This window comes from Onychomys torridus, chromosome 6 (genome assembly GCF_903995425.1).
Source record: "Onychomys torridus chromosome 6, mOncTor1.1, whole genome shotgun sequence".
Lineage (NCBI taxonomy): Eukaryota > Metazoa > Chordata > Mammalia > Rodentia > Cricetidae > Onychomys > Onychomys torridus.
Window position 1 is genome coordinate 78,750,392 of NC_050448.1, and position 12,172 is coordinate 78,762,563.

Sequence of the window (12,172 nt, forward strand, 5' to 3'; positions counted from 1 at the left end):
GTGAAAGTGTGAAACCCTAAGCAATGCTACATAGTTATACGATGGCCACCCTAACCGATAGAAGTTATTGAAAAGTATCGAGTTAGGGGCTGGGCAACTGTTTGAGTGGCTACCTTAATCTAGCTATGTGATTTTTTTTATTTATGAGTTTTTCTTTTTTTTTTCCTTTGGTGTTTTTCAAAACAGGGTTTCTCTGTGTAGCTTTGCACCTTTCCTGGATCTCACTCTGTAGCCCAGGCTGGCCTCGAACTCACAGAGATCTGCCTGGCTCTGCCTCCCAAGTGCTGGGATTAAAGGCAAAATGAGGTTATGAACTAAAATGCTATCCTGAAATGTTCAATAGACATAGCACTAAGTTACTTAAGAAGGACTGAAAATCAGATTGCTATCAAACCTTTAAAGCAAGGCTTTATGCCAGGAAACAATTAGATAACTGCTTGCTACACTTAACATAGTCAAGGAAAAAATAAGGTTCAAAATTTAATATCTATCCAAATGAATGTCAAAGTATAAAAGCCACAAACTGCTAAGAACTTTTCCTGGGAAACCTAGCATAGAACTAGCTTTGGACAATCAGAATTACTGCAAAAATAAAATAATAAGGGGATTGGTGGTGAGATTAAATATGTAGCTACTCAAAGCATATGAGTAAATGATGACTATAAGGGGGAGAGTATTGAAAATATAAGCACAACTCAAGTATCAAAAAGCAGGATAAATGAGCTGGTGACCTAGCTTAGTTGGTAGAATGCTTCCCTAGTATGTACCAACCCTGAGTTTAATATCCAGCACTACATTTAAAAAAAAAGTGTACTGATAACACACCTTCAATCTCAGCACTCAGAAGATGGAGGCAGGAGGAGCAGAAACTCAAAATTACCTTGGCAATGTGGTGAGCTCAAGGCTGGGGGGAGGACAGGCGGGGGAATCAAAGTAAGAATAAAGAAAACAGGCAAAGGGGGTAAGTCTTCTGGCCTATTGAAAAAGCAGATCCACTACTAACATGGGACAAACACAACAGAGGGGAGAAAAAGAACATCACAGAACAATATAAAGCTGATCACTGGGATAAACAGACAAATCTTTCTAAACAGAAACACCAAATCAACTGGAAAGCAAAACGGCTTCTCCAGAAAGCACATGATAGAACAGACAGTGAGGCTAAAGGTAATAACCGGTCCGTGGTTTCACACTGGCTTCTGAGTAAATTCACAACGATCTGCAAAACAAATTCAGAAACTTTAAGAATAAAAAGATTGACAATGACTCATCATGGAAACACAAATTAGATAGAGTGGCTATTCTGAACCCGGGCAAAGAAGATTCATAAAAACAAAATATGGATAAGGAGTTACTTAAAAACAAACACTTGGAATCAGGTTAAGGAGTCTGAACTTGATCCTACAGTCTGGAAGACTTAGGAATACAAACAGTCAAGGGTCTGGTGTGGACTTCAAATACAGACGAGACTTAAAGCCACCATGAAAGACAGGCTAGGCTGAAGAAGCAAGTGATCTTACACTCGGAAGGAGCAGCTATTGCCTGAGTGCCTTCCCTAGGTCAAGTGCTTACATACATGTTTTCAGTGAAGTCCAAATAGAAACTAAATGAAGTGGATCTCTAAGAAAACAGGCAACCAAGAACTCCAGAATAAAAGCTAGTATCTACAAAAATCTACAAATACATTGAAAGGGGAAACTGTGGTAGTCTGAATGAGGATGAAACCCATAGGTTCATATATTGAATGCTTGGTCACCAGTTGGTGGAACTTTGGGGAGAAGAATTAGGAGATGTGTTACCGGGTGTGGGGTTTCAGGTTTCAAAAGTGCAGGCCATTCAGATAGCTCGCTCTTTCTCTCTCTCTCCCTCCCTCCATCTCTCTCATTCATGGATAAGACATAAGCTCCCAGCTACTTTATGCTTGCCTGCCAGCTACCATGCTCCCTCTGTACTAACACAGACTAACAGCTGCCATGCTCCCTCTGTACTAACACAGACTAACAGCTACCATGCTCCCTCTGTACTAACACAGACTAACGCTCTGAAATGGTAAGCAGGCCTCAGTTAAAAGTTTTCTTGCATAAGCTACCCTGGTCATGATGTCTCTTCACAGCAACAGAAATGCAACTAAGACAAAAGAAAACAACAACAACAACAAAAAGATGCTTTTACATGCCTTTTATTTGTTTACTATTTTTTTATTCTTCCCCAGACCCATACTTTACTGAAGCCAAAACTTAGCATGTATGACTTCTCATTATACATTAAAAACAAAAAGTACCAGTACATCAATATCTAGATTCTGTATTAAGAACAATAGCTAGATAAAAATTCAAAATAAATTACACACAGAAGGCTATGTATGCTCCCTTCCCTCACTAGGGAATGAGTAGATTTTATAGCTAGTAATGTTTTAATAAAATACTTGTTTTTAAGGTTGGGGATTTAGCTCAGTGGTAGAGTGCTTGCCTAGCAAGCACAAGGCCCTAGGTTCTATGCTCAGCTCAAAAAAAAAACAAAACAAAAAAAAAAAAAAACAAAAAAAAAAACTTGTTTTTAGTGTACAAGGCATTAGCTTTCAAACATTTTTTTTAGTAATCAAATCTAGTTAAGAACTGGTGAATAGGAATTGTAGCAAAGCAGAGCATTGGCAGCCTCCCAGGGGCCCAGGTTTGATCCCCAGCACACACATAACATCCCCAAGAAATGTGATGCCTTCTTCTGGCCTTAGACGGTACTGCGTGACTGTGGTGCACAGACATATATGCAAGCAAAATAATAAAAAAAAAATTGAACCTTTATAAAAAGAGCAAGTAAGTACATATTTTTAAATTGTGGTCATCACTTTGGTAGAAGTCACAATATGGAATCATCAACATTTTTCTACTTAAAATGACCATGTACAGTCTTCAGAAGAATTTTCTCCTCATCCAACTTTTGTTTCATTCTTTGTCTCCACATAGTGCGTGTGCGTGTGCGTGTGCGTGTGTGTGTGTTGGTACATGCCATATGTGGAGGTCAGACAACAACTTGTAGGAGTTGGTTCTCTTCTTCGACCAGGTAGGTTTGTGATGGGGGCATATCTTTCTGTACGCTGAGAATATGTATTGCTCTGATTGGTTGATAAATAAAGCCATTTGGCCTCTGGCAAGTTAGCTTAGAGGCAGGGGGGAATTCAAAGAGAGAGACAGGAAGAAGGCAGAGAGAGACGCCAGCCAGCCACCCAAGGAGCAACATGTAATGGGACACAGGTAAAGCCACAGAAAATGTGGCAAAACATAGATTAATAGAAACGGGTTAATTTAAGATATAAGAGCTAGCTAGCAGAAAGCCTCTGTGTGTTTACTTGGGTCTGAGTGGCTGCGGACCATGCAGGACACAGGACAACTTCCAGCTCAGGTTTGGGAAATCATACTCATGCTTTGCAGCAAGTCCTTTTACTCACTGCTCAAATCTTCTCTCTTTTTTAAATACTTCACTAAATTATTTCTAGATGTTTAAGTAAAGGTATTTCTGTCTCACTTCTCTATGCCATCATGTACTTACATGGGATAGTTCTTAAGTAGAGATTATCTCTGATGACTTGCTGAAGTTTGTGGTCAATTGATCCTTTCTGAAACTGAAGACTCAGGTAGTGTCGCAAATCTTTATTTATGACTTTGCCTTTAAAAAAAAAAAAGAAAATGTAATTATTAGATAATCATTTAAGTATATAAAATAGTGATCAAATATCTTTAAATCATTTAGCTAATAACAGGACAAGGAAATCAGTATTTTATCTACAAGAAGATAAGTATATTATAGGTACTGTAATTCAAATAAATGTCTGCAATATAATGTGGGTATAATTTTACGTGGCAGGAGAACATATAGTGCAGAGAATGTGGTGAACATTCAAGGTAATTTCATTCAGTCTCATGGCTTTAAATACCACCATATCCTAAAAGCTCCAAATTCAGATCATATGTTCATCCTGAAGTTATCTCTACTCAACTCCCACCTCACTCATATACATTGCAGATGACATATCTGGAAATTTCAGATAAGCACCTCAAATTTCAAACAGACAAAACAAGACTCTTCCACCATCTCCCCAGTTTTCTCTCTTTGCAAACAGCAGCACCAGCTGGAAGAACAATCCCCAAATCTAAAAGCCATCTCTGATTTCTCTTTTCACCTCTGTCTTCTAGGTCTGTCTATTAGCTGGCAATTTTTGTCCGCTGTACTTCCAAATCATAAGCCACTGCTCTCCATTTTCATTAGTGCCATTCTAATCTAATCTACCACCATCATTTCCCATCAGGAATTCTACCAGCAGCCTTCTAATCAGCCTCTGAGCATCCATTTTATCTCTTTCCTTCCCTGCCCCTCACAGAGGCACCACAGGGAGATGTAAAAGAGATTAGGTCAGTGTTAGACCCCCATCCTCATGACTTTCTGTGGCACTTGAAAAAAATCCAAACACTTGCTCAGGATGCTAGGTCCCCCTGTTCCAGCTTTGGCAATCTCTAACCCTAGCTGATTCACCACACTCCTGCTCTTTGAAGGAGTGCAGGGCCCTCGTCCAGGACCTTCCACCTGTCACTAGGTAGAACAGTCAGTTTACTTGTTGATTCCTAAATACTGAGTGATTAAGTAAGACAGTCCAATATTTCTTATTATTTATGGGGAAATAGGGAACAGGAACAGTAAACAGAAAGTTGCAGAAATCTCAAAGATATAAATTTATAACAAAGACTAGTTTAAATGAAAAGGCAGTGCAAACATTGTTTATTAGACAAGACTGTAGATAATTAGAAAAGATCAATGCTCAGACAAAACATATTATCTTACTGCATAAGAAATGACTAGCTGAGTACACTGTGTTTTATTTAGAATAACATACTTACACCAAGGTTTCATTAACAAAAGCTTACTACAGATCAGTTCATTGTTTTATCTACTATCCCATAACACTTCAACTCTAATCATTTTTGTTCCTTTTTACTACATATAAATACACAGAACCTACTTGGGAAGATAGTGTAATATAACCAGGAAATCAGTGTGTTTCTAAAGTTTAGAGATAACATAGGCCCTAGTAATAAACACAAACCAAAACAACTCCATTCTTCCTCCTAACAAAAATAGGCACTGGGGGAGCAGGGGTAAGACCCAGCACTGTGATTAAAACAAATATCCCTAAAGATATTTACAGTGCTGAATACAAAACAACCCTATCTTTAGGGCTTATGTATACTCCAGCATGTATTCATTGCTGAGTAGATGATAAAACCTAATACATAATCAATACTGCACCACACTCATTTTATAAAAATCAACCTGATAATGAGTTCATTAAGTACTTTTACAATTTGGTAACAGATGTCTCAAGTTCTTTGTAAATATTAGTCAAAAGCTTTGGTAGATTGCAACTACATGGCCAAAAGTGTTTGAGATATTTGGATAGGGTTGTTTTTGTATTGTTTTTGTTTTTGTTTTTGTTTTTTAAACACAGAATGTGTCTATTTCTTTTTCATTTAAAAAAGTAACATAGGCTCCAATATCCAAAACTTGGCTCTCTAACATATCTTCAGGAAAAAGTTTAGTTTTGATAAAAGGTAATACAGGTATAACTAAAAAAAGTCAATACTTCATAATTCATAATTTCCTTTTCCTCTTTTTAAACTTTCTTTTTTATTTATTTTTTGTGCCTTTCACATCATGCCTTCCGATCCCACCCATCTCCCTCCCTTCCCAAAATAAAACAAAATTTAAGAAAGGGAGAATCTTGTCATGGAAGCTGCAGTGTGTTACAGTGGGTCACACAGTAAACCCTTTTGTCCATACAGTTTACAAGCAGGCATTCATCACAAAGAATCTCAGGTCTGGTTCAAGGTCCCTGGTCTCTGCTACACCATCATGCCAAGCCCTTGCTGGGACTCTTTCTAGGCTTCCTGTTGCTGCCCTGTGTTGTGGAAATCCTACAGCCCTGGGTCCTCAGAACTGACAAATCCCCCTCCACCACCAGGGGCAGGGGCAGTTCTCTCACTTTCACCTCCTCGAGGAGGTTCTCCCACACCTCACCTTCAGGGCCAGCTCTGCTGTGCAAGCCCAGGCGAGGTGAAGGAATCACTCTTCCCAGAGCTGCAGCTGATGAGGGGCAGGGACACAAGGGCCAGCTCTCTCTAGCTCTTATAACCTCAGAGCCAGCTCTTCCACCTGCCTCGGGCATTGATGGGAGTGAGTGCCCTCTCCCCTGCCCACGCCACCACAGGACAGATGAGTAATGGGGACAAATCTCCCATGCTCACAATAGAATTTCTTAAACTCAAGACTTTTAGGATATGGCATGACTTAGAGATAACTATAAAATGCTTAAAACCTAGATTAGATTTTAAGTTACATAAATAATGTCCTTTAGCTTAGAGATAATTAAAAGATAAAGTCCTAAATCGCAAATTATCTAGCATGATGAATTTCTTAAGGGGAAATGGTATTAACTAAAATCTTATTTTAAGGACCTTTGATATGTTAAAGCCAGTTTGAACAGAAAAGGCTAAATTTAAAGAGCAATGCCCACAATTATCAGAACTAGAATCACACTCTGTTTTTACCATTAACTTCTACTGGGATGAGCAGTTACAAAGAAAACAATGAGAGACAATTTTATTAAAATTTGGCATTTTATTAAAAATGTGCAACTAGATGCTGAGGGTTGAGTTCTTGCTTAGCACCACTAAAAGTGAAAATAAAATCTGGAACTATTTTAGAAACTCATAATTTTTTGTTTTTATTTTATGTATATAAGTGTTTTGCTTACGAGTATGTATGTGTCCCACAAGTGTCCTGGTGTTGGAAGAGGCAAGAAGAGGGTCTCAGATCTCCTGGAACTGGAGTTAGGATGGTTGTGAACCACCAAGTGGCTGCTAGGAACTAAACCAGAGTCCTCTGCAAGAGCAGTAAGTGCTTTTAAGTGTTGAGATAACTCTCCAGCAACTCCATCATTGTTTTTTGTTTGTTTGTTTGTTTGTTTGTTTTTGACAATGAAGACAAGAAACTGTAACCATCAGTGATTTATACATAATGAAACTTTAATAAAACTAGTTAGTTCACAGAACCTTGACATTTCAAGTGCATGCAAAACATTTACTTGGGGCTAGTGCAAATGTTATTAAACAAATACAAATAAAAGGTTCTTCATAATATGAACATTCTTACCTAACAAGCCTATGTGTTAAGAATTATTACTCGAGCTGGAGAGATGGCTCAGAGGTTCAGAACACTGGTTGCTCTTCCAGAAGTCCTGAGTTCAATTCCCAGCAACCACATGGTGGCTCACAACCATCTATAATGAGATCTGGTACCCTCTTCTGGCATACAGGCATACATGCAGGCAGAACACTGCATATGTAATAAACAAATAAATCTTTTTTAAAAAAGAATTATTACTCTTTGACTTCTATTCTTTAATTTGATTTTATGAATAGTGAAACTGGTTTATGAAAATTAAAAGTGAAACTGGTTTATGAAAATTAAAAATATATACACCAGACAAATAGTTTGGCTAGCTGAATGTCTGTAACTAAAATTGCAATTGTATGCAAAAATCCAGGCATTCAAGTTTCAGTATACAACTTCTTAGTCAGGAATTCACAATTACAAATCCATAGTTAATGAACATATGCAAACCATGATTCACCACCATTGACATTGAGAAATCAGTGGATAAAAAGTAACTAGCTACTATTTTGATAAACCCTGAGTCCTGTTGACATGGGTTCAGCACGCAAACAATTGTAAATCAGTCCACTCACACTTCATTCTTTTTGACAAGGATAGTAAGGAGACTTTTTCAACTACTTGTTAAAGTCAAGATACAACAAGTCTTTACTATTTTCTAATCCAGAAGCAATTACAAAACTGGGGGTGGGGGCAGGGAGCAAAAATGAGGTTACTTTGGCCATGTCTTGTTTCTTAGAAATACATATTGATTCATGGTGATAAAGTGTTCTTTTCTAAATACTTGGAATTTGTTTTTAAATAATTTATTCAAGTATTATTATAGATTAGATTTCATTAGGGCAACAGACTTGTGTTTCCACAATCTATACAACACTTCTCTCTTTCCAACTTCTTCTTATATAATAAGTACTTCTTACATTTTCCTCCAAGATTTGGGGGTAGGGGAGAAATTTAGGTCATGTCTGAGGCTATCTGACTCCAGAAATGAATTCATTTAAGTCTTTTTAACAGTTCAGACTGGCCCCAACTTACTATGAAGTAGAGGGTGATTTTTGAACTTCTGATACTCCTGCCTCTCTCTGAGTGCTAAGATTACAGGTATGTACCACTATGCCAGGTTTATTCAGTGCTGGGGATGGAATGTATCCCAGACAAACACCCTACCAACTGAGCTACTTCCCCGTTTCTCTTTAAAGTTTTGAAAATATAAATTCATTTAAAGTAAATCATACTCTTTTTAAACAGATTTATGTATGTGCACCTGTATATATGTAACTATGTGAATCTACATACACCACACAGGTGCAGATGCCCTGATCTTAGATACCTGAAACTTGAGTTTCAGGTGGTTGTGAGCTGCCTCTAAATTATATTATGTTCTTATTCACCCCTACCCCAAAACCAAGTGTATAGCATAATTCGCAGCTCTCCTCTTTCATATTATTTTAGCTGGGGAAAGTTGTTGGGAAAGTAACTTGGTTCTTCAAGGTTTTTTTTTTTTTTAATTTATTGATTTATTTGTTTTTTGATACAGGGTCTCTCTACAGAGCCCTGGCTGTCCTGAAACTCACTATGTGTAAAAGCCTGGCCTTGACCTCACAGAGATCTACCTTCCTGTGCCTTTTGAGTGCTAGGATTAAAGGGGTGTGCCACCACGCCCAGCTTCCTTCAACATTATAGTAGAAGCAAAGAAGAATGGTGTAAGGTGGCTCAGTGGAAAAGATCTTGTCAGTAGGATCCCGGCTCTGGGATTAATAATCCCCAAATCCAAAATGGGTATTTTTTTTTCAGGCAGTGGGCTATCTACTCATTCATGTTCTTCTTGAACAATCTCTGCTCCTTTTGAGCTTTGGTCTTTAAAAGGAAAAGGTTTATCTTATATTATTATTTGAAGGTAAGATTTCATTATATAATCCAGGCTATATTTAAACTCCTGATCTTCCCTCATTTGCCTCCCTAATACTAAGATTATAGCTGTGTATCATCATAGGCAGACCATATGTTTATTTTTTTTGTTTTGTTTTGGTTTATGAAGTGTGTTTTTTTTTTTTCAAGACAGGGTTCTCTGTGCAACAGCCCTGGCTGTCCTGAAACTCACTCTGTAGACCAGGCTGGCCTCGAACTCACAGAGATCTATCTGCCTCTGCCTCCCAATTGCTGAGATTAAAGACGTGAGCCACCACTGCCTGGCCCATATGTTTATTTTTAAAGCCTATTATGGTTGTGTGATGATTATTAGTTCTTTTTCATCTATTGATCACATGCATCTTTTTGGAAAGTGCTGACAGCATTCCATATACATCTTTAAAAACTTCATATAATTTTTCTTTTATAAATATCTAGCCTTGAAACTGTATATATAGATGCTAGAAACCTTTAAAATATAACCTTGTTTTCCTTACAAGCAAGGGATGGGCATGATCACTTCTCAGTTCTTTCTTATAGCAACGTCCAAAAGACAACTTTGTGACCTTCCCCAATAAACTATTCAATATAGCTAAGTCAACACTATTAACAATAATGGATTATTTTCCATTATACCTAACTTCATAATATCAGTGTAACTTATTAATTCTCCTACATTGGGAGCTCTACTACAATTTGGGAAGGCCTCAAGAAAGTTGTACAAAAAAAGATATACAATTAGCTTACCTGTCTCCTCAGATCAAGACAATGGAGACCAGGAACACACAAAGCAAACTAGTCTATTTGTTTGTAAAACTGTAAAAAGTATTGCTTTCTTGATAATTAGCATGTAGACATTTCATGGTAAAATACATTGTGGCATAAAAGTTTTTTTATTTTTTTTTAAAGGAAACCTCATACATTTTCAATGACCCTCCAAGGCTCCCATTGTGCTTGTTATCATGTATACTATCTTAGGAGACTATGGAAACTGAGAGAAAGGATCTGGCTGGTAGAAGAAGCAAGCCACTAGGGGAGAGTCTATGGAGGTCATAATTCTGGTTGCTCTGTTTCCTAATTACCATGATCTGAGGTGCCTCTAACCCCATTCATTGCTATGGACTTCGATATGCCTTCCCCAGCATGATAAACTGAAAATCCCTTGAAACCATAAATCAAATCAAATCTTACCTTACCTGATTCTGTCAAACACTTTAAGCAACAGTAACACAAAGGTAACTAATTATACAGAATTAGTACCACAACTGGGATCATTGCTACAATCAATCTGACCATTTGGTTCACAGGCTTTTGGAATTGGTTTGGGAAAAGACCATGAAAGAGTTGCGGGCCAGGGAAGTTCTAGAATGCTGTGGAAGAAGCTTAAAAGGCAATTCTGCTGAGAGTTCTGAAGAAGAGAATACAGATTAAAAATGCCAACCAGGAAGACAAGACTTATGAGGTTTCAGATGGGGATAATTCTATTGGGAACTGGAGACCACTCTTGCTATATTTTGGCAAAGAATCTGTCTACATTATGCCCACATCCTTAAAATTTGAGTGAAGCTGAATTTAAAACTAAACAGAATCATTTACTTGGTAGAAAAAATTTCAAAACAGAATAACATTCAGACTGCAGCATGAGTACTGGGGTCAAACTTTTGGTCAGGTTTACAGTGAAACTCTAGAGCAAACAGCAGAGCAGAAATGTGTAAAATCGAAGGGGTTGTTGTTGTTGTTGTTGTTTATTTGTTTAAAAAAAAGGTGAGGCAGTGATAGTACATGCCTTTAATCCCAGTACTCTAAAGGCAGAGGTAGGTGGATCTCTGAGTTTGAGGCCAGCCTGATCTACAGAGTGAGTTCCAGGACAGCCAGGGCTACATAGAGAAACCATCTTGAAAAATTAACAAACGAATAAACAAACAGATAATAAATAAAAATTTTAAGAAGGCAAGTACAGACAAAGTGGCATAGTGATTGGAAAATTTAAAAGAAAAACTTATACTTTGTGATTGGACAGTAAGAAAGAAAAAAGACACTCCACCCATTGGAGGCTCCAAGACATAAAGCTGAAAACCTATTTGAAAAGAGAATGTTGCTGGGGTCCTCTGTTGGAAAGAGTTATCTAGGGAAATGTTATACCAGGTTCAGCCACCTAGACAGAGGCTGTGGCAGACACACACACACACACACACACACACACACACACACACACACACACACACACACTGAAAAGAACACGGCTGTTATACTGACAATTGTTAATTGAATTCATCTCTGAGAAATAATTTTAGTATAGTACTCAAAGACAGAACTCACTTTTAAGAATCATCACTCAAGTGAAGTTTTGATATAATAATGCAGTCAAATGAAAAAATCAGGTTATCAAATAGAATATTCAATATGTGAACTCAAACTGAAATATATCTGAAGGTATGCAATGAAAAAAATCTAAGGGGAGGCAGGTGTGGTAGTGGGTGCCCTTAATTGATCATAGCACTAGGGAGGAACAGAAGGGGGAATCTCTGTGAGTCCGAGGCCAGCCTGGTCTAGGAATACATAGTAAGACCCTATCTTAAAGGGGGTGCCAGGAGAAACACAGTAAAACAAATGCATACTGAAACATTTGATAATATTTCAAAAAATGTATTACATGATAGTTGTTATTTAGAAATATTTTTAAAAGCCCCTTTCTTCCTTCTTCCTTCTTATTTTTGAGACAAGGTTAGCCCTGGGACCTTACTACATACACCATGATGCCTCAAACTCACATCAATACTCCTGTCTCAACCTCCAGAGTTCTGGGATTAAGCATATGAGCTACCACATCTTGTTTAAAAAACAAACAAACAACAACAACAAAAAAAACCCAAAACCCTTTGCTTCAAAAACTTTTCTTCATAGCTTTTATATTCTCTCTCTTTTTAAGAGATTTATTGTATGTGTGTGAGTGTTTTGCCTGCATATATGTGCACCATGTATGTGCCTGATGACTGAGGAGATCAGAAGAAGGTATCAGATCTCCTGGAACTGGAGGTACAGA

The 12,172-nt window shown here is 37.7% G+C and overlaps 1 protein-coding gene across 3 annotated transcripts in view; it reads right to left on the bottom strand.

The window, feature by feature from the left end:
* Window positions 1-12,172, bottom strand: part of Magi3 (membrane associated guanylate kinase, WW and PDZ domain containing 3) — a 220,726-nt gene that overhangs the window by 114,800 nt on the left and 93,754 nt on the right. For all 3 annotated transcript variants that reach the window (XM_036189430.1, XM_036189427.1, XM_036189431.1), the window contains exon 2: window positions 3,547-3,663. In XM_036189430.1, coding sequence (XP_036045323.1) covers window positions 3,547-3,663 — 117 coding nt within the window. The remainder of the gene's footprint in view (window positions 1-3,546; window positions 3,664-12,172) is intronic.